Genomic DNA, 22,589 nt, shown 5'->3' with positions numbered 1-22,589 from the left:
CAATGTTAACTTTTCCAGTAATAGAAATTTTTGCCTAGACTCCACCTGCCATACATTGGAACCAAATTTCCCGATCAGTTTTACAGATCAAGAATGGTATGTAATCTTCTGGATGTTTATGTGTATCATTCTCATTAGCACTAATGGGAATAATTTGTATGCGTCACGGGGAGGACGTACCCTCTTTCACTTTCCTCTTGGAGATGACCCATGCATCTGGCACACAGAGCATGTTCAGCTAACTCACAATTGCTGGAAGCCCAGCAATGGTTCTGATTGATTTTTCATTTCAAAGAGTTTGCTTTCATTTCTCTGTTTTGTTCTTTAAGCTTCTCCCAACCCCAAGAAGTGTTCACTTTCTAAAAATGACCGTTGTTGGAGTTTATGGCACTTTCCTTCCATACTAAAGAAAGTTCTTCCTCTCCTTATTTCAGGGGCATTGGTGGTTACAGGACATCTGTCTGAAGCCTCTTTTTCACTGTAGTAGATTTCAAGAAGAACTTTTACAAGAAAGTTACTTTTTAACGTTTTACATTGTTATGTAGTGTAATATGTATGTGTACGTCTGTGTATAATTATGTTTTATATAATTATACGCTATTAAAATGGTTTTTATCAGATTTTTATTTTTATAATTTGTTTTCTTCGATTTGTTTGTTTTTCCTAAGATTACAAACCACTGTACCAGTGAACCCGATGTTAGAGTTTTTATGGACCTGGCGCATTTTTTCTCCCCCATCCCATGTCAGCTTCAGACTGCAGGAGCATACAGCTATGCAAAGAGCCAGTACAGGCAGATGCAGGCCTTTCGGCGAGCCTCCTTTTAACTTAACGTTGACCACAGTGTAAAGAGCAAAGTGAAAGAGACTTTTCTGTGGTAATGCCATGGAAACATAAAGAAAATGAGGAATTCTTGCCCATTCTGCGTGACCATGGTTATAAATAGATGTGCATGTGAACCTAGGCTCCTAAATCCACATTTAGGACCTTGAATGTGTGAGCTGATTCCCTGAGCAGACTCCCACGTGTCCTGCTGAGTGCAGAGCACTTGGGAAAGTCAGGCCACGTACTGGTGCACAACAATATCTGCTGCCCATTTATTTTATTCTTGGCTATGTGAAAAAAAAGAAAAGAGTGCTTTCTAAACTTGTACGTGGAGTTGGCCCTCTTTTAGCTGTCTTCTTCCTTTCCAAAATGTTAGTCCTTTTGGCATATCAGTCTCCTAAGAAGCCCTCAGCTACTACAACATGACGTTAAAATCTAAATTGTTTTCTTATGCTTAGTTGCTTAAAGTAATTCAGGCTTTAGTTAGATTACTCCTTGCTGACTAGTTACCACCATTGTCCCTATGACAGATGAATAAATAGTTATAAGAAAGATGTCCTGCTACCAAGAGCTCTCAAATCTACTTTTTTTTCTGATTTTCTTTTCTTTTTCTTTTTTTTTTTCCTTCTTTTTTTTCTTTCTTTCTTTCTTTCTTTTTTTTTTTTTTTTTTTTTTCCCTTCACTCCTTCTGTTACTTCTGGCAGACCAGGCTGCTGAGGGGGAGCTGGAATTAGATGTAAAACTGTGATACACTGTAATATAATTTACATAAGAGCTACATAAGGGCTCCCTTATGTTTATTCACAGGCTTAATCCAAGCTCACATACTTCCACTGTGTTCCAGCCATGAAATTTTGTTTACTATTTCTAAAGGCTAATGAGACCTATTTATGGGTTGCAGGAGTTGGTTTTGACAGAGAGGCTAGTATACGCTGCTCTCTTGTTCACTCACAATCTGTACTACAGCGGAGACGAAAGTTGAGGAGGAGGAAAACCATCTCTGGCATCCCCAGAAGAGTGCAACAAGAAATAGGTGTAGTATAAATACAACTCTTCCATAGATAGCTTTCTAACCAACTTAAATTGCAGGGTTCTTGAGCTGGTAGCGGGCATTCCAAAGAAGCAAAACCCTGTAAGTGTAACTGGTTGTGGAGTTTGGGAATGGTGTGTTTTCTTTTTTTTTTTTATTTACTGCAGTCAGCAAAGCTATATTACTCCATATGGCCTTGATATACTGGGGGCCTTACTGAGTAATATAGATGTACATGTTCAACTCTTATTGTGTAAATGTTAATCAGTTGTTTCTTTTTTTTCCATTTAATTTTTGTTATAAACCCATAGTTGCGTGCATAAAAAGTAACTAGATTAAGTGAAAGTTTTTTCTTGTCTGAGGGGATCTTAAGGTAAAGAAATGACAGATGTTGCTCAGCAAAGTGATGAGCTGCCACAGCTCACTCAGATATCAGTTGGATATCCGCATTAGAGACAGCTGCTGGTACCCCCACTGAAAGCTTTGCAAGAAGTTCCTTTTCTTTGTCACATTTGTCCTCAGTTCTTTCCCTGCATTCTTTATTACCAAGAATATTTGAAATCAAGTAGCATATGTCACCTTCTTTTTTTTTTTCCAGGTGAATTAGGAGCAACTCTTTTGAGGGCAAATCAAGTGTAAAGTCAGTCTTAAACCAAAAATAAATGAACAGGATCATTATTACTTAATGTTCATCTGCACCTGAACCCGGCTCTGATCCCTCGGTCGGTTGCTGTGAAATTTAATCGGAAGCATAAAGAATGCGTTTATCATAGGGAATAAGCAACCAGAGAACCTATGAAACAAAGATCCTGTTACTGTGCAAATATTCTTGGTAGGAAAGAAGCGGATAATTCTGAAAAAGATATGTAGTTAAAGTGGAATTATTTTTAGAAGTTTATAGAGTGTTTTGTCAGGCAGCTACTTCTGAAAGCTGCCTGCAGCTACTTGCACTACAGTGACAAAAAAACGAAAAGTTAATATTCATCTTAATATTTACCACAGCAAGATCAGCTCTACGTGAGATCACATTGCAGAAATAGGAGAACCGATATCACATTGCAGGACTAGGAGAATTTCCCACCTCACTGGGATGAGGTCTGCCTTATATACATATTATAGCTGAGTTAGGTTTGGTACAACACTCAGCAAGATTAAATGCAGATACGCTTCTTGGGTTGCTTTGTGGGTCGTCTCATGTCAGGACATACAAAGCGGTCTCTCACCCAGCTTTACGTGTACCCTAGATTCGGATGAGTCGCCGGTGGCAAGGGAGCGCAATGTGATTGTGCATGCCAACCCAGACTTCTCCAGTGCCAGCAGCCGACGGTCAGGGACCAGGGACTCGGAGTGCCAGACAGAAGAAATCCTTATCGCCGCTCCCTCCCGGCGCCGTATCCGCGCGCAGAGGGGGCAGAGTGTGGTCGCCTCCCTCTCACATTCTGCTGGCAACATTTTGGTGCTGGCGGACAACGGGGATGCAGTCTTTGCTGCTGCTGTCAGCAACCGCATCCGTTCACGAAGCCTCCCTCGTGAGGGAGCAAGAGCCAGCGAGGGCGACACAGCTGCTACCACCAAGAGTTCAGCATACGAAGCAGAGTGCTTCCTAGCCAGCCAGGAGAGGCACCCCAAAAAAGGGAAGGAGGTTCTGAGCAAACAGGGTTCACAAGAGCACCAACCCCTGGGTTTAACTTGTCCTCAGCACCTGCACAGCCCCGAACACAGCATCGGTGAGAGAGGGAGGTCACGACTGTCAAGAATGGCAGATTCAGGAAGCTGCGAGATTTCATCCAACTCAGACACTTTTGGGAGCCCCATTCACTCCATCTCCACAGCAGGAGTCCTGCTTAGCAGCCACATGGATCAAAAGGACGATCACCAGTCCTCCAGTGGCAACTGGAGTGGGAGCAGCTCCACATGTCCCTCTCAGACATCCGAAACCATTCCTCCTGCTGCCTCTCCACCGCTGACTGGCTCCTCACACTGTGACTCCGAGCTGTCCCTCAACACCGCTCCCAATGCCAATGAGGATTCAAGTGTCTTCATCACAGAGCAGTACGGTGACCACGTGGACAAGGTCAGAGGCCACAGGGCAAGCTCCTTCACCTCCACTGTGGCAGATCTACTCGATGACCCCAACAACAGCAACACAAGTGACAGTGAGTGGAACTATCTGCACCACCACCACGATGCATCCTGTCGCCAGGACTTCAGCCCCGAGCGCACCAAGGCTGACAGCCTGGGATGCCCGAGCTTCACGAGCGTGGGCACATATGACAGCTTCCTAGAGAAGAGCCCCTCTGACAAGGCAGACACTAGCTCACACTTCTCCGTGGATACTGAAGGATACTATACCTCCATGCACTTTGACTGCGGTCTCAAGGGCAACAAGAGCTATATTTGCAACTATGCAGCTGCAGGCTCTGAGAGTGGCCAGATGGCAAGCGTGACCTCCAGCCTGGCTGACTGCACCTGGCAGGAATGCGTCGGTCACAGGAGGCAGGGACGGCAGGGCATCTCTCTGAAGAAACCAAAGGCAAAGCCAGCTCCACCAAAACGCAGCTCATCTTTAAGGAAATCTGAGGGCAGCGTGGATCTTCCCGAAAAGAAAGAACCAAAGATTAGTGGTGGGCAGCACACGTCACACACTGCCAGGGAAATGAAGCTGCCACTTGAGTTTTCCAACACACCTTCCAGAGCAGAGGCCTCTAGCCTGCCACTCAAACCCGAGCTGCCCTGGGTGAGCCAGAGCGATGGCGGCATGAAGGACGCTCAGTTTGATACGGCTGACATGCCGTCCTTCAAAGATGAAGGTGCTGAACAACCTCACTATGCAGACCTCTGGCTCCTGAATGACTTGAAATCTGGTGATCCTTACAGGTCTTTATCTAATTCAAGCACTGCTACGGGTACCACAGTCATAGAGTGCATCAAGTCACCAGAAAGCTCAGAGTCTCAGACATCCCAGTCTGGGTCGCGGGCCACCACCCCATCCCTGCTTTCTGTCGACAGCGAATTTAAACTGGCATCTCCAGAGAAGCTGGCAGGGCTGGCCTCACCCTCCAGCGGGTACTCCAGCCAGTCAGAGACGCCGACCTCTTCCTTCCCAACCGCTTTCTTCTCTGGGCCACTGTCCCCAGGAGGCAGCAAGAGGAAGCCAAAAGTACCCGAGAGGAAGTCCTCACTCCAACAGCCGCTCACTAAAGATGGCACCATGTCTGCAAGCAAAGACCTCGAACTCCCAATTATACCTCCAACCCATCTCGACCTAAGTGCTCTTCACAGCGTCTTGAATAAACCGTTTGCTCACCGGCACCAGCTTCATGCCTTCAATCCCAGCAAGCAGAGCGCGGTGGGGGAAGCCCTCAGCCCTAGCCATCCCTCTGCCCTTGCCATCACCCCCTCTGTCCTCAAGTCTGTGCATCTCAGGGCCATCAACAGGCCTGAAGAAGTGAGGCAGAAGAGCAGTATCCCCGACCTGCTCTGCATCCAAGAGCCCGCACTGGTGGCTGGTGATATTTCGCCAGGGAAAATGAGGCCAATCCCAGCCAAGAAGCCAGTATCACGGCAGTACTCCTCTGAGGAGGCCATCATGTCATATATTGACTCTTCCCCAGCAGAAATGGGCCCTGGGAAGCCATCTTTAGAAAAAAGCTCCTCTTTCAGTGGACAGAGTAATTGTGAGCCGGAAATTGTACCTTCAGCAGGTGTGGCTCTGGTTGAAATGAAAACTGTGAAGGACCAAATAACCCCAGCCACTGAGCATTTGCCAGACAGTGCTCTAAATCAGACCTGTTCAGTTTCTACAGAAGGATTTCAGAAAGGCTCAGCTCTCCTCACAGGTGATCATGAAGCAGGGAATGCAAACAGGGGAGCAGAACCGGAGAGCCGCCTCGAGCATGCGCAGGCCCAGCCTGAGCTCTGTGGCAGTGAGCAGCAGCTGGAGCTCGGCATGGCGGGTGACAGCCCTGTTCAGGCAGAGGGAGCAGATGTCAGTGATCAGCTTAAGCACCAACTCGATTTAAGCCACCACGTGCCTGGGAATATCAGCTATGAATCAGAGACGGCAGCAGTAAACTTGCTCAGTGAAGCCAGTTGCAAGCAGGAGAACATAACATCAGGTATTCCTACCAGAAGTGCCTCTGGTACCAGCAGGGCAGATGAGACAGCAGGTGGAACAGAAGAGCCATCGCTGAAAGGTCAGTTGGGTCCTCTTTTCTGTGCTGCAATTCATTCTGTGGCGGGGGTTGTCACTGACATCAGGATAAAGGACTGGTGCCCTGGAGGTGTCACACAGAGTGACAGGCCTCAGTTAGCCCTCCTGGGCTGACGGCACAACAGCCACTCAGTGATTAGAGGATGAAGTCTGTATGGTCAGCAGTGGCCACCTGCTTACACATGTAGCTTATGCCTTGCACTACCAGTTCTCTTTCAAAATACAGCACTGGTCTGACTCTAACCATGGTTTCTGTACTTATCTCAGAGTCTTCTCCAAGCGACGACTCCATCATGTCCCCACTGAGTGAAGACTCTCAGGCTGAAGCTGAAGACGTTTTTGTGTCTCCCAACAAACCTCGCACTACTGAGGACCTGTTTGCAGTCATTCACAGGTGAGCTAACCTTGCAACTATGAACCGGAAAAGCCAGCCATCCTTTCCCCACCTGCACGATCATCCACTGCAGAATAATTATCTGACGGTTAAACCCTATCTTGACCCCCAGCTGTTGTGGTGATATAACCAAGGCATGAAGAAATATCCTAGCCAGCACTGATGCTGGATGACATGAAGCCTCACTGATGCCTGGCCTCGCAAGTATGGGGATGAGTTAACCCTCCTCAGATCGGGCAAATTTGTAATAAGTGGCACACAGTACAATAATCATAATCTAGACTCAGACTTAACCCAGAAGATCAGTCACTCAGGCCCCTGGAGAAAGATGATGGTGGAGGTGCCCCTCGTTACCCAGGCTTTACCATCCAGTTGTGTTTCTGGACTGAGTCCCACTTACAGCTTGCTGCTGCTTGATTTTATAGGCAATATTTCACATGCCATTATGCTTCCATGTTCTGTAACACGTCGTCACATTCTGGCAACACAATGCCTGGGCACTGATGAGTCTGCTGGGCAAATGTTCATTTCACAGTGCCAAAAAGGGAGAATGATAGAGTAGTAAGGGTGATACATCTTACACATTATGGCTGTTTACGTATTATGACTGTTTGCCTTATAAAATGATGTTTGTGGCGCTAACCATATTGGCAGGGGTCAGGAGTAGCAGGTGCTGGTCATGTGTGTGTTATGATTATTGTTACAGCATGTGCAGGATGCTTCACAAATAAGATCAGGCTGCTCTAACAGACATCCCCAAAGGAAACTCCCCACACTGGTTCCTGCATGCTGCCCACCAACTCTATTCTTATAATTGAGTTGCCATACCAAGAATGAAGAGGAGGCATCTCTTCAAATTCAGAGTATTTTGCATTCAGTTGAAATTCGCAATCACAGCTGAAATCAAAGATTTCTAATAATGATCAGATTATTATGATTATTTGGCTAACCTGGGACTCTGCAGGCATCACTGTCTTTATAAAGAGCTGGTTGTTCATAAATTGTTTTAAAAGAGTCAGGTAAGGTTTAGAGACACTGTGCCACAGTGCCTCATTCCTTGTACAAGAGCTATTATGCCTTTAAGTGCTGTCAGTCACTGACAGCCTGATATTTGGCAGAGGGATTAAAAGAGACCATGTTCATTTGAAAGCATGGTGAATCTGCATTAACTCCAGACTAGTGGGAAGCGCTCTACAAAGATAGCGTATGAAAGAGTGTTTCTTTGTATTTTTACAGATCAAAAAGGAAAGTTCTTGGGAGAAAGGACTCTGGAGATCTGTCTGTAAGGAACAGACTGAGAGCTTCCTCTGGAACTAGCAGCCAGCTGCCCACCAGCAGCACGCTGCCTGCCAGCAGCACATCACCCGCCAGCAGCGCAGGTGCTCCCATGAGCAGTCAGAGGTCTCCCGGACTAATATACAGGAACGCCAAGAAGTCCAACACATCTAACGAGGAGTTTAAACTGCTGCTCCTTAAAAAAGGCAGTAGGTCTGATTCTAGCTACAGGATGTCCGCCACAGAAATCCTGAAAAGCCCTATTCTGCCCAAGTCTCCCGGAGAGCTGACAGTGGATGCTTCCCAAAGCCAGGACGAGTGTCCCCCACTGACAAGCCCTGATGCATCATCCCCATTGTCCCCCTGCTCACCGAGGGTCAACGCAGAAGGTTTCTCCTCCAAGAGCTTTCCAATGTCAGCATCTTCACGAGTGGGGCGCTCACGGGCACCGCCGGCTGCCAGCAGCAGCAGGTACAGCGTGCGCTGCCGGCTGTACAACACGCCGATGCAGGCCATCTCAGAGGGGGAGACCGAGAACTCAGACGGCAGCCCACACGATGACCGCTCTTCTCAGAGCTCAACGTAGGCTCCAAAGACTGCTGACACCATGTGAGCTGAGTGAGGATGTGAATAGAAGAGGCCAATGCTGTAGCAGTCAAAACAATAATTGCAGGGCAATATCGATGCTTAAATGTGTTTGTGTTCATAGGACGCTGGGGAAACAGAGGACTATGGCTGTAGCTATTTATGACCTTACATTTTCTAACAGTAGAAAGATAGGCTATGTCTATTCTGTTTTCCTTTAGCTTCATTTGGTTTATCCCACTCATTTCTGTTGTCACTGTATATTTCATGGCTATACACTTTTCTCAGAGTTCAGAGTGACACTTTGTGGGCTTTTTTTTGTTTGTTTGTATGTTTGTTTTTTCCAGAAGCTGCCCATCTAGAAACAAATCCCTCACTGTAGTGCTTCCCTAGGAAGAAAAATAAAAAAGCAAATGCTCTCCAGGATTGGTATTTTTCTACACTAAAATGAGCTGAAACAAAATTTAGAAGAAATTAACAGAGCATATGTAAATACCATATTTTTGATAAAAATCTGTAAATAGAACTATCAAAGAGTGGACATGGTGAACAATTTCCTGCATAACCGCTTTGTTTATAGAAGACAAAAAGAGTCAAATGTAATAACTGTATTCTGTGAATACCATTTTCATATCAAACATAAGTTCACGTGGCCACCAACAACCACTTTCGGTGCCATAAGCCTCAAAGAAGACACTTAGCAGTCAAAAGGAATTCTCCAGCTACAAATTACCAGCTGACTGAGAGCGGATTGAAGTAACCATTTGTCTTTCTAGCATAGCCCCAACAAGCTAACTGAGAAGTGCAGCTGTGAGTTTTAACATGACCATCGGTTGGGAAGACAGGTGTGCTTCTGACAGAACAAAGTCACTCCTAACACAAAGCCCCAAACGGTCCCATCTGATGGTGTCCCCGGGTCTTCGTGCTAACAGGGATTGATTTAGCAAGAACAGACACGAGGAAATAGTACTTAGCTTCATATTCCTATTAGGCTATTGGGATACATAACGCAGTCATAACCTGGTAAGGATAATCCTTAAACATAATTAGTTTCTGGTTCTTAAGGGAAACAAATAAATGATAAGCATGCAACAAGCGCTTTCAATTTATCAGTAAATATCTGCGATGAGTTTTCAGTGAAGCTTTCTCTTTGTGCTGATGAGATTCATGCTACCTAAATATTTACCAAAATGACACTGTGAAAATGAGCTGGGAAATAGGTATGTGTATGCATTATTTATATTCACTGAGAAACCATGAAGGGGAAAGCTCTGGTTTCTTGTGCCAGCCACAGACGTTTGGCTTTCGTCTGGGTTCACCAGAAGCATGCAGCAGGGTGGGGGATTGGGATGGGCTGCGAGAGGAGACAAATCAAAGCAACTGCTTTGATACAAATGAAGGCAGGGAAATAAAAGCTTAATTACTTGAAGTTACTTGAATTTTCTTGTCTTAAAACTGAAAGGATGCGTACTTTTAAGCTCAGCCCACAAGTTGCTTTATACTTTTAATTTTTAAATGAAATACAACCAGTTGTTGGTCTTATTCTCCTTTGGGACGCCAGTTTTCACAGCATAGCCCAACCACACCACTCAGCAAACAAGGCCCTCATTGTCCAAAATTTGTGCAGTTGGTGTTGATTGCTGTAGGATATGCTTTGGAGTAGAGGAACAGAAGGGATGTTAGTGCAGAGAAATTGCGCAGGAAGAAAGGTGGTACGCAGTAGGACAGACTGAACAGGACAGCAGAAAGAGCATACTTGGATCCTAAAGAAATCAACTCAAAGCTGGCTTCAAGCAGAAGTAGATGATAGGGAAGTGGGATTTTAGCGGGCAGATCATGTTTTGAAGAGGAAGGTTCTTATGATTTTAAAAGTTCGAGCAAGTCAGAGGGGTTGAACAAATCCTCAGAGGTATTTCCAATAAGGTTTATGTCTCATTTTGTCTAGAGTACACTACAAAATATGTAATTCAGGGTATCCTACCGTCTTCCTGTGTCTGCTTGTGTGCAGTATGCGAGTTGGAATTACTATGTGAGTTGGAATTACTATGCATGTGGTATGTGTGTTGAGAAGAGAGGTAGTAAATCAGCTGAAGGGCTTCAAAATTGGGAAGTCTGAAACAGTTTTAATAAGGGCAGGTGGAGCAAGGTTTTGGAAATAAATGGCTAGTCTTATTAGTAGCTTAGTTAAGAAAAGGAGATGAAACACAAGTAAAAGAGTGAACGTTCTATGGAATTACTTAGTGTATAGAACAACACTTTCTGAAAGACATGAGGAAGCTTCAATACTAGGAGAAAATTCTTAGTTTGGCATCTTGAGTCATTTTCCATGGAAGTTTTACCCAAAGCACTTTTATAAACATGTTTGTCTTAAAAGGTGTTACGTATGTTTAAAGAATCATTCAAAACTGTAAAGAGAATACAGCTGAGTTGACTTTGGTGGTACCACTTTTTATTACCAACCAACAATTTCACAGCTGCCATTTATCTGTATCTAGGCACTAAAAATGAATTGTGAGGCAGTACTTCATGTACAGAATGGTCAGAGAACAGGAATATCATATATCTTGAAACAGGGTACAGCACATGCATTAGGCAACCAGCGAACTTTCATTTCAACCTATGTTCTGTTGTTCGCACTGATGTTAAGGAAATCACACAGCTGTATGTTCAGAAAAGTAACATTTCCCCCTTTTTTTTCTTTTTCTTGTGGCAGCATAGAGGAGATGGAATAGCTGTAGCAAATAAAGCATATATGTGCTTTTGCCAAAGGTCAGTGATTGAGTGCATTTGCTGCAGTGGTGGCAGATATAGAGAAATACTGTAGGTTATGACTTAAAGAATTTAAAAATAAAAAAATAAAAAATAAAGAAGGTTACAGTGTAACTATTTTGGTACTAGCACCAGTTCATGCTGGAAGAAAAGACAATGGTTTATGGACTTGCATCCATTTTGTATTTTTGTAATATTTGTAAATATGAACTTTTTAAATTGTTGCAAAGATGGTTTCTTTTGTAAAATGTTTTCAAAGTTTACATTAAATCCAAGCCTTTGTATATTTTAGAGCTGTGCAACACTTTAAGTCTTGTATTTATTTTTAGTAAAAACGGTGACAGTTTCATTGTGAACCCCTCTCAAAAAATGTGTCAGAGAAGTTTGATTACCTAGAAAGTGTGTACAGAAACTGCAAATAAACGTGACTGCAATTAAATCACACCTTCCCTTTGTTTGTTGTGAAGCGTGAACTCTAATCTACTCAACAAGAAGCACAGTATTTCCAGAAGTAAGACTCAGGGCATCAAACACTGCAAACTAATCTTTGTTTTCCCTTAAACTCAAGTCAGTTTGGTTCCTGGGAGACTGAGAAGCCTGGGCCCAGAAGCTAGGTGCTCTAAATCTTCTAAAATTGCATGCCTGCAGGTGAAGGGGAAGGGAGGAAGCTTTTGTTTCATCTGTCATTCTATCAGTAGCTTTTCTACCCTGTATATCAGTTCTTAAAAAAAAAAAAAAAAGAAAAGAAAAAAGAAAATAAAGAAAATGCACGTGGAAAGAAAAGCTGAAAGACAAGAGTCCTAGTGCCTTAGTGTGGAAAAAAATCAGCCTTGGGGAATGCAGCTGAGCTATCTGAAATAGTGCCTTGCACAGATATAAAAATTTCCCCATGGGTGTGGTACTACAGTACTCTCCAAGTGGGAATCAGTTTACGTAACATTCGCTTTAATCAGATGGTCAAGTATTAAATGGTTACGTAGATCATCAGCTGATGTGTTATGCACCTCTTCCAATCCAGAAATACAGATAAGCAAGAACTGCAGGAAGAAGTTAGCCAACAGAGGCGGGCAATCTGTTTCTTATCTGCTTGCTGCACACCTATTTTTTTATGTGAGAAGAAAATTAAACATTAGACTTCATAATATATACACATTGGGTTTTTTTAATGTATGTGAAGTCAGCAACTTTTGCCTTTGCAAAATCCAGGCTTCAGCATGTACCGTTGGTTATGCATACATATCGTTCAGGGATGATATGAATCAGATACTATAAGCACCATCACTGCATACACAAGCTCTTTTCATGTTGCACTGTCTGGCTCAGCAGAGCATCCTATCATGCTGTCCAGGGAATGTGCATAGGAATACTAAGGAGTATAAAAGGTTGTTTTTTGTTTGGAAGATAAAAAGGACATAGGTGTGGTAACACACTGCAGCAAAAACATTGGTACTTCCTCTGCAGGGTGCAATTCAAATATACACGTATGTAACCCCTGCAACAAAGCTACCTCCAGGCTTTACCTGCGGTATTTACAGACGCTTTGCAATTCAGCCCAGATTCTGAGTCAAATGGGGCTCTCCTTGAACTAGCAAACATGAAGAATACCTTCATTTCCACATCTACCACACAAACCTTGTTTCAGAAAAGGGACAAATGTAAGAATTATTTTCAAACAGTGATGTTAGTGCCTGCTCTTTGGAGTACTTAAGGTGCTTTCATCTGCTGCTCTATGTAACACTTACACAGCTGGGAAGCAAAGTACTTTCCTGATGGTCTGGTCACTGGATTCCAGCCATCCATCTTCTCAATTTGCCTTTTCCTGGCACTTGGCTCCTCACTGCACCCACAGCAGCACTATATGTTGGGGAGGCAGCACAGGAGGAGCGCTGGGGTGGTGCCAGGCTGCCTTCCCCATCCCTGCAGCGTATGGGGCTAGATTCCCACTACCCACACAGGCTTCTGACCACTGTGCTATTCTAGAAAAGGGAAGCAATAGCCACAACTGCTGTTTTAGTATCAGTTTCAAATTCAGCCTGTGAGAGTGCATCTTGGCAATGAGGAGCACTCCCACTACCAAATCTCCAACACCAGCCCTTTCCAAGAGCCCATTGCACAGAAGCTGGATGACAACCACTCTGACTCAGAGTTAAGCACACAATGTATGCCTGCACTGGGGCAGCGGTAGCATCATGAGTGGAGACAATTAAAAAGATAACAGCAGTTTCAGGACTGGGCAGCCACCCACACAGGTGTTTTGGAGCTTTTTTGTGAACATGGGGGCTTTTAGGTGCTTAAATGTGGCTTCCAATAATCAGGTACTTTCTGGATCATGGGTACATCAGGCATCCCCAGGTAGCAGTGTTACAATTACTCAGTTTTATAAATTTTGTCTCCTAACTGTTGTAGGTGGTTAGTGGGGATTCGAGATGCTATGCTGTTAGTTCTGTCACCTCTTGTACCTGGAACCCAATCTGGGTCTGACCATCCCCCTAACAAGGCAGCTCCTGGGGAACAAGGCAGCCAAGAGCGGGCTGCAAGCTTAGCACTGATTTCCATTACACTATTTGAATTGTATTAATTACATTTCTCTTCTTTAATTTTTTACTTGGTGACAGAAGTGTGTATTAGGTGTTCTGATTTCTAGATTAAAGTCAGGCTGACCAGTTGTCTACCCAGCTTGTCCCCGTTGTGTTCTTAACTACCAGCTTGACAGCATTCCCCTGAAACTTTTCTAGTGCCCAGTGCTATTGGTCATAAGAATTCTTCTGCACTTCCCTTAATTTCTGAAAAGCAAGTTATCCAGCTCCACTGACTGAAGACATTTGCCTTTAATTACCTCATTACGAACGGATAAGGTTTCGCAACGTATCTGGATAGACTCCTGAAAGAGAAAACAGAGGAAATGAATCCATATCCTCCAACACAGGCTCAAGGTCAGGATAACAAAACAGGTGAACAGCTAAACACAATCTTTCGCACTCATGCATTTGCATTGCCATTTAAATTTCCCCAGAGTTGGAAAAATCAGAAAACCGCTATGAACATTAAAGCAAATTTATCCTATAAAAGGTACAAGAAAGAAAGCTTTCTGATTTTTCCAAAGATGAATTAAAAGAATACACAAAACAGCAATGTTCATGAAAGCATTATGAGTTGGTAGCTTTCATTCATTCTTACTCTAGATAGATATATATATATAGATATATATATATATATATATATATATATGTATGTATATATATATATATATATGTGTGTGTATGTATATATATATATATATATATGTATATGTATATGTATATAATCAGAACTTTATCCAACTAGTACATGACTACTTCTCACTCTTGCTATTTCACAGTACAGTTGCAAATCATAAACCACTCCTGTCAGGAAACAACTGCTTCTACAGCTCCTTTTACATTCACTGGGGGGTCAAAGGAGAAGCAGGAACTGCTCTCAGTCCCAAGAAACGGGTAACAAAGCCCACTGAAATACCATCTCAGCAAGGTACTTAATGAAACACAAAAACTGGCCTCCTTGCAACAGCAACTACACAATTAAGAGAAGCCTTGTTCTGAAGTAATGGCTTTGCAATATTTAGTGCAAGGCTATTTTTCTTTTATTTTTCTCAAATAAACTCTACGTCTACAAAAAAACAAAACAAAACAAAACAAAAAAACAATCACCCAATGAGCTTCCTGTGGAAATTCACACTGAGAGAGAAAATTGTGCAAGTAACATGACTGAACCTGTGGCTTGGCCACTTTGTTAACCAGTCACAGTGAATCTGGGGCAGGTGGCTTAGATCTATTATAAGCCCCCAATGCCAGAAAAAGAAATCATCAGATAAAAGCACTTCCATGAATAAATGACATTCAAAATCTGTAGGAGTATAGCATTAAGTTCCTGAGCGATCAAGTTCATTAATATATTTAAAAGGCTGGCACAGGACTATGATGTTATGACTTAGCGTTCATCCATTTATATCTTCCTTTTAAAAGTACCTCCTTTAGGTGTTCTTTAAAAGTTACTGGGCAGCAGAAGAATTATATTAAATTCTTCACTTGAAAGTAATAAAAACAAATGGTTTTATTACCACGTAAGAATGTCACATCCTCAAAAAAGGATCATCTAGAATCTTTTCTTGGGCTTCAAGCTTCCACTGTTTTATTGGTTCTGGCAGATAATTTAAAGGTTGATCCAAAGCAAAGGGAATGAAATATAGACCATACCTTGTAAGTACTGATGCCAAACCACAACATCCTAATCCTATGATCTGTTCCTGTGCATTTCACTTTGCCAAGAGAGCTGAACCATCAAACAAATCCTGATCATGCAAATTTAGGCTGTAATTCCTTTTGTAAACTCAAAGCACAAAACAAGTTCTGGGATCTATGAAGACAAGCACGTAAACAGACCTAGTTCTGAACATCGCTCATCATCTGAAACATCCAACAATATAAAATACCAAGTTTCAAACCTGAAGAGAGGACCTTTCACAAACAGATAAAGAAAGACAAATTTAACGAGTTACTGGATCCAATAAAATCAAAATCTGAGTAACAGAAAATATGGCCAACAAATTAATTCCAGGAAAGATCTTACGGAAACAGATCCAAGAACAATAAATACTTTGTAGATCAGGTTTTCTCACTCCTGGAATCAAATGCATTATTAGCTGTCTCCTTTCCCAGCAACAACATCCTGACTACCTCCACTTCCTTGAGTTTTCTTTTCAAATCTATCCCTCCTACCTGATCAGTAAGCCACTGATGTGCTATTCGTAGAAAAACAGAAGAGTGTCTATCACTTTATATCATCAAGACAAAACTTTCTGAAACAGAATGGCGTAACTCAGAACTGAAATTTTATGACCTCTAGTGCACTGGATAATTCCTTTCAATATAGCTTCACTTCCTAAAGATTGGACTCTCCTTGCCTCTTTCTCAAATATCTCTCTTGTAAGCTCTTCCCAATACCACTGCCCCACAAGAGTACAGAAATCAGATATCTGTACAAACTTCTTCAATGTTTACCTTCAATCTCAACATTTCTTTATCCTTGTCCTGACTACTTCCTCTCCACAGCAGTATCTCCTGTCTTTGCTTCCTTTACTTCTTGGTCTGTGTTTCTGCTCCCTGTTCAGCCTCCATGGCCTTCCAAGATCTACTTATTCCAAAATCATTACTTTTAGGGACTGCTTCCCAGGCAAATTCTTGCCTTGTCATTAAAATAATAATAAATAAATAAAAATAAATAAATGTTTCTGCAGAAAAAAATATAGAGAAAATAAAAAAACTACTTTGAAAACAGATGGGCTCCCTGTTACTTATGCATTCTACCCTCACCTCAAGTTTTTTTGGGATGATGAAGCTCTTAGCTTAATCAGTGCACTTCCAGACCTGCAGTTTAAGAAAAGCAGCAGCAGCAAACACTGACGTGTTCTCATGAAGAATCAGTTGCATAAGAAACTGGATGTACCACACTGATGTCATTCAAGATGGAGCTTGTAGATGCTTGTCCTCCACACTGCTACCAGTGTCAAAGATTGCAAAGCTTTTTGACTAATCTTTCAGGTTCTCCCCAAATGCTTATGAGGAAATAAGACCAAGTCTATAAACATTCCTTTCATACATATGCAATTGTTACATATGCTTTCTCACAGATTACACACATAGGTCACTCCAAAAGTAATGCCTCCCATTTATTTCCATGGAAACTACAACAGATACAAAGTCTACAATAACACTATTTGATAGAGAAAATTCTCAGCTATAAAACACTCTTGTCACCACTATCACCTATGCATTTTTGCCAGCAGTGAACAAGAGCCTGCACACCACACTCAGAACGATTTGCACCAGTAAAGGTGACCCATTGTCACCACTGCTGAAATGCACCACCCACACCTCATTGTGCTCACATCCACTGGTTGGGTCTCCATCAACATTCAGCAAGCATTGATGTATGCCAGGGGGTGCCACTGTTTTCCACACAGAGGAATTCAGTTACACACTTGTGCTTCATCCGCACTTCCATGTCCATCCCAGACACCCCAGCTACTGCCACCTACACATATGTGCCCACAAGGCCACAGCCCTGTGGTAGCTGCTGTCAGAATCCACTCCCTCTCCCACCAATGCTTCAGGCAGAACTGGCTAGAACTTCCCACCGTGGCCTCATTCTTACAGAAAACCCTGGCTTCATCTACTGCCTGGGTAAAAAATGTCTCCTAATCTCTAATCTAAATCTCCTCCCTTTTATTTTAAAGCTGTTTTCCTATCACTTGTCTTTGCACATTTATGCTCCTGGCTGCATCCATGAGATCCCCACAGCCTCACCATACACAGCAACAACAGATTTACACCAGTGCCATCCACATATTTAAACTATTCACAGCTCAATTTACAAAGCCAATTTCAAATAATTAAAAGAGAAAGAAGAGATATTGGTACACTGAAATCATTGATGCAGGAGGGGGGGTGAGGCTGAAATTTGTATGTTATGTCTTTCCCAAAGCACTCCTGTAAAGATAGGAGCCCCGCTACCTCATTCATAAAGTCAGAAAACATCATGTAAAGCGAGTACCACCTTGTGCAGCTGTTTAAACCCTTTGCAACTGGATTTCTCCCTTCCAACAAGCAGTCTTTGAAGAACCAAGGCCTGGTTCTTCAAAGAAGAACCCAGGGTGCACCTGGAACCTCACCTCCCACTGGTGGGGCAAGCAGCACGCACACAGCCTGCAGAAACACTCCAAACCCAACCTCACACCTCCCAGCACAGCCTGACAGACGCACGTCAAAAAGAACGGCGGCCCCGCCTCCGGCCCCGCCCTCCCGCCTCCCGTTTGCCGGGCTCGCCTCCGTGCCCAGCGCGCAGCCGCACTGCTCCGAAACAGTTCGGCGCTCACGTCGGAGAAGCCGCTTCCGTTTCCAACGCCGTATTCCGGCCGCACCTGCCCGTGCCGGAGACCCGGCCCGCTCCGCCGCCCCATCCGGGCCGATCAAGGGCCCGCGCTCCGCCGCCCCCTCCGCCATGTCCGCCGCAGGTAAGGCTTCCGGCGGCCGCCGCCCCCCGAGGGAGGAAAGGAGCGGGGGAGGCGCTGGAGAGCGCAGTACGTTCCCTCATCGTTCGCAACGGCCGCAACGCTCTCCGCCGAGCCACGCCCACCGCGCGCTTTCCTATTGGCTGACGCCGGTGCGGCGGGACGCGCTCATTGGTTCTCGCTGCTGCCCGTCGGCGGAGTGTCACGGGCGGTTCGGGGTGGAGGCGGTGGGGGTTCGGCTCCGTGCGCCCCGGGTCGAGGCTAGAGGGATTGAGCTGTGGCCGTGGTAGCGTGTAGAGTGTCGGTGAGTGCTCGGAAAGTGATGTGGTGACAGCGGCGGTGGGGAAAGGAGTAACCTTCGTGTAGTCTCGTACACGTCGAAGCTCGTTTAGCTTGTCGCTGCTTTCACAGACCTCAGCCTATCCAACAGGTTCCAGCTGTTGCGGTACCCGGTGTCCTGGTGTGACCATGTGGCCCAGGGAGACTGGCCACTCCCTGTTTTGGCTTAAGCTGAGGCTCTGTCACTGTTTAGTATGGAGCAGAGAGGTGCAATTTGGGTGTAGGGTGGTGAGGAAGCACAGCAATCCTGGCGTACTCATTAGGGAAGTGTCATGAGGTGCGTGTCCAGCCCATCTCCATATCCTTAGGTGTGTGCTCTCCTGATTGGTTTTTGCTCTTACTCAGCAATCTGAAGTACAAAAACTGCTCTGAATACGGCAGTGGTAGGAAAGATGTCCTGTTCCTATTCCTCATATGTATTGTATGAGGGCTAGCACAGACCCACAGAAGGTATCCCAAGTTGGAAGGGACCCACAAGGATCACGGAGTCCAACCCCTGGCTCCACACAGCACCACCCAAACCAAACTCTATGTCTGAGAGCGCTGTCCAGATGCTCCTTGAACTCCAGCACTGGGGGCCGTGCCCACAGCCCTGTGCATCCCGTTCCATGCCCACCGCCCTGTGGTGCAGCCCCTTTCCCTGCCCCCCAGCTGCCCCTCCCCTGGCACAGCTCCATGCCGTTCCCTCGGGCCCTGTCGCTGTCACACACAGCAGAGCTCAGCGCTGCCCCTCCGCTCCCTGTCAGGAGCTGCAGCCGCCATCAGGCCTCCATCAGCTCCTCTGCTTTGTGCTGAGGAAACTGAGAGCCTCTGTTGCTCCTCATATCTTATCAAACATCAGAGGCCTCCCTGTGAAGCTTGCATTACCCAGAGTTTTGATCTCACAAGCACTTTGGCAATCTGAATACAAAAGTTAAATATACAGGAAATACGGTTTCATTACTCTTCTTGCTGTAGCAATTAGTTTGTGTTTGCTCAGTATAGGATTCCGTTGCCTTAACCTTGCAAGATTCAGTCACACGGATTCTGACAAGAGCATCCTAAATTACCTGTTTCTGATTGTCTTATGCAGGTGAGCTACCATTCAGATTAAGGACAGTTTTATTGGAAGTGTATTGACTTGAAGGAATCTACATGAGGTGGACAGTACCCGGTTTTTCTGAGTGCAATATTTAAGCATCGTTATGAAATCTGCTTCTCTGTGAAGAATTTGATTTAGTTCTAGTCATTTTGCTAGTATCTAGCAGAAGCTTTGTTACAGAGACTAGTTACAGGATATGGTTTGTTAGTATTTTTCAGCTTCCTCAGCCTTAGGTCACCTTCCTCACTGTTATCTATGCTTCTGTTTGTGAAGGGAATGAGAACATTCAGTAGGTAATATTTGACTCGGTAAAAGCCCTTCCTTATTTCAATAGCATATGTGGTTATTTAATTAGTGATGTGCTTGGGGAGGGTAAAAGTAGTAGGGTAGTATGTCAGTTTGTCTTCAGACTTAAATGATGTTCTGGTTGCACTTCTGTGCTCACAGCTTTCAAGATGATAGTATGCAGAAATGTTAAAAATCTCATGTCTGCAATGAGACTGAGTTAATATACAAGTAATTGCTGGAAGGTGGGATAAGTTGATGCTGCCACTGGAAGACGTGGCTGGCGCTGTTGTCCTTTGTGTTAGCTTGCTTCTTTTGATATTGGTCTAAGTATTGGACCATAGGCACGAGGGGATCTGTGTGTAGTCCTTGTTAATGCCAGCTGGCTCTTTTGTGACTTAGGATACATATAAAATAATGCCTCTGGATTTAGACCTTTTTCTTTGAGTAGGGTTGCAGTTTCAGTTCATCTTCACTGTTGTGTTCTCACTACCTGAGAGGTTTTGGCCCCACCCTTCCACTTGTGTTCCCATCAGATGTTTCCTTCTGGACATGGAGAAGAGTACAGGGAAGGAATCACTTCCAGTTTGTATTGAGAGATCCCTGGCAGACCAGAGAAGCCATAACTGAGGTCATCTAATTGTATGCACTAGAAAATTTGGAAATCTTACCAAATACGTGTTAAAGTGGTGTTAATTGGTCATTTGCGTGCTTTGATTCTTCAGTTTATTTTATAACATAGAAGGTTCATAATGTGTTTGTGTGTTTAATATGCATAATCATGTTGGATATTAGGAAAAAAATCCTTCACCAAAATAGGGATCAGGCACTGGAACAGGAACTGGAAAGCACTGGAACTGCCCAGAGAGGTGGTTGAGTCACTGTCCGTTGGAGATGTTCAAGAAACGTTTAGATGTTGTAGTAAGGGACATGGTTTAGCAGGAAATATTGGTGGTATGTGGATGGTTGGACTGGATGATCTTGGAGGTCTTTTCCAACATAGGTGATTCTGTGATTCTAATTTAACTAGTTATTCGAGGTAAGCAGTTCTAGGAAGCATTCAGAGGTTTTTTAATTTATTTTTTTTTACAAGTAAGAAGTTGTATCAAGTTGTACCAAGAAATTCGCTTATCCTTCAGTTTCTATTGAGAAATGACTGGGCTATATTGGCAAAACATATTTGCTGAGAAAACTGGAAAGTCTAGGAGAAAAGGTGTTCTATTCACACCCTTTTCACTGTTGATGCTCTTATTGTGACTCAATTAACTCTCAAAGTATGTAGAATACCAAATGATGGTCAACAGTAACAACAAAAAATGAGTGACTTGTAATTAAATACCTGGAACAAAGGGAAGGGAGCAGGATTTGGAGTGAATTATTTGCGTAAGAGTAAGGAAGGAGGGCACTGTTAAAACTGTGCAGCTCTGATTTATTCCTGGAGCTCATTCCATATTGTACACCGAATGGGATAGAGATCCTGTGTTAAATATGACATGTTCATATCACTAAAGAGTGTCATTATCTGTGCGTGGTAGCTGAATTTAAGTTGTATTTCCTAGCTTAGTTCAGTACTTCACAATATGATTCCTTCCTTTAATTTGTTTTTCAAGAATGAATTCTGCTCCCTTGCTCTCCTCCAAAAGCCAAGTCTAGCTGTAATATAGTTACTCTGAAACAAGGATGGTTTTTCTTGACTTGATATGGTTACTCAGAGGAAATAAATAAATAAATGCTACTGTAGGCTTACCATTCAGTGTTTCTGCACAGTATCTCATTGGGAGCTGATGTTTTGTTTGACCTGAACGCCAGATGTTGAGTTACAATTAGCATTCCGATTTCTTTGGAGTGTAGTAAGTAGAAGTAAAATGTCAAAAGCAAATTACCATGTCTTTCTCCATTGAATACTTTAATGTAAATGGTGGGGTTTTCAAAAGTGCTTGTTAGTGTTGAAGGAGGATACTGTAGGAGGAGTTCGGTGCTGATACTTCTAGAAATCCTGCCAGTAACAGTAAGCCATTTTCTTTCTAGTGTGCATTACAGCCTCAATACATATGTTTGTAAGTGACCTCATACTTAAATGCTAAAGTGAAACTGTTTGCTTTTGGTAGAGCTGGGATAATGCTAGGCATGATATGAGTATGATATGAGTTGTTGTCATCTGATATGCAGAATTGTGTCTAGTCTTAACCTGTTTGTCTTTCTTCATTTGCTAGTAGATTACAAACCTATGTGTGTTGAGGATGATGTTGAAGCATATTGACAATTCTGAAATACAAGATGGAGAAAATAGGAAGCTGCATGTCAGTAGAACAAGATTTTAAAGTGAACAGTAATGTTAATCATGTGGCTCAACTTACATATGGTAGTTGCACTTCATTTTCTTTGGTGATTAGTAGGTCATTTTAATGCTGTATTTTCAGTGCTTCTGTCTTTAACGTGTCATTGTTGTGTAACCTGTCTTTAAAACATGTTTTATTTGAAAGCTACTTTATAGAAATCATTTGGCAGCGCATTTAAAAATAAGAGGGTGTTACTAACTGAGAGATCCTTATTAATAGCAATCCCGCTGAAATATTACTTTGTTTAAAGAAAGACTTTATTGTGCATACCAAGAAATGAGTTAGCAAATGATTAGCACTTAGGAAAAGGATTTGGAAAGCAAATGACATAAAGAAACATAATGTAGAAGATGCAGCTTCTAGGTTAACAACCGAGAGGAGCATTGCTGATAGCAGTGTGCAGCAGTAG

General features: G+C 43.5%; 2 protein-coding genes across 5 annotated transcripts in view; both read left to right on the top strand.

Moving 5' to 3' along the window:
* The window catches only part of NHS (NHS actin remodeling regulator), a 248,735-nt gene extending 237,060 nt beyond the window's left edge, over positions 1-11,675 (top strand). For 2 of the 4 annotated variants that reach the window (XM_072333650.1, XM_072333642.1), the window contains 4 exons: positions 1,727-1,858; positions 3,100-6,051; positions 6,336-6,462; positions 7,699-11,675. In XM_072333650.1, coding sequence (XP_072189751.1) covers positions 1,727-1,858; positions 3,100-6,051; positions 6,336-6,462; positions 7,699-8,323 — 3,836 coding nt within the window. In that variant the 3' untranslated portion in view covers positions 8,324-11,675. The remainder of the gene's footprint in view (positions 1-1,726; positions 1,859-3,099; positions 6,052-6,335; positions 6,463-7,698) is intronic. The other 2 variants (XM_072333660.1, XM_072333669.1) reach the window with 1 other exon arrangement.
* Positions 11,676-13,364: 1,689 nt separating this feature from the next.
* Positions 13,365-22,589, top strand: part of BEND2 (BEN domain containing 2) — a 29,896-nt gene continuing 20,671 nt past the window's right edge. Inside the window, exons 1-2 of the mRNA XM_072340296.1 lie at positions 13,365-13,406; positions 17,734-18,139. Coding sequence (XP_072196397.1) covers positions 13,365-13,406; positions 17,734-18,139 — 448 coding nt within the window. The remainder of the gene's footprint in view (positions 13,407-17,733; positions 18,140-22,589) is intronic.

This window comes from Excalfactoria chinensis, chromosome 1 (genome assembly GCF_039878825.1).
Source record: "Excalfactoria chinensis isolate bCotChi1 chromosome 1, bCotChi1.hap2, whole genome shotgun sequence".
Taxonomy (NCBI): Eukaryota; Metazoa; Chordata; class Aves; order Galliformes; family Phasianidae; genus Excalfactoria; species Excalfactoria chinensis.
This window is presented reverse-complemented; position numbering and strand designations above follow the sequence as displayed.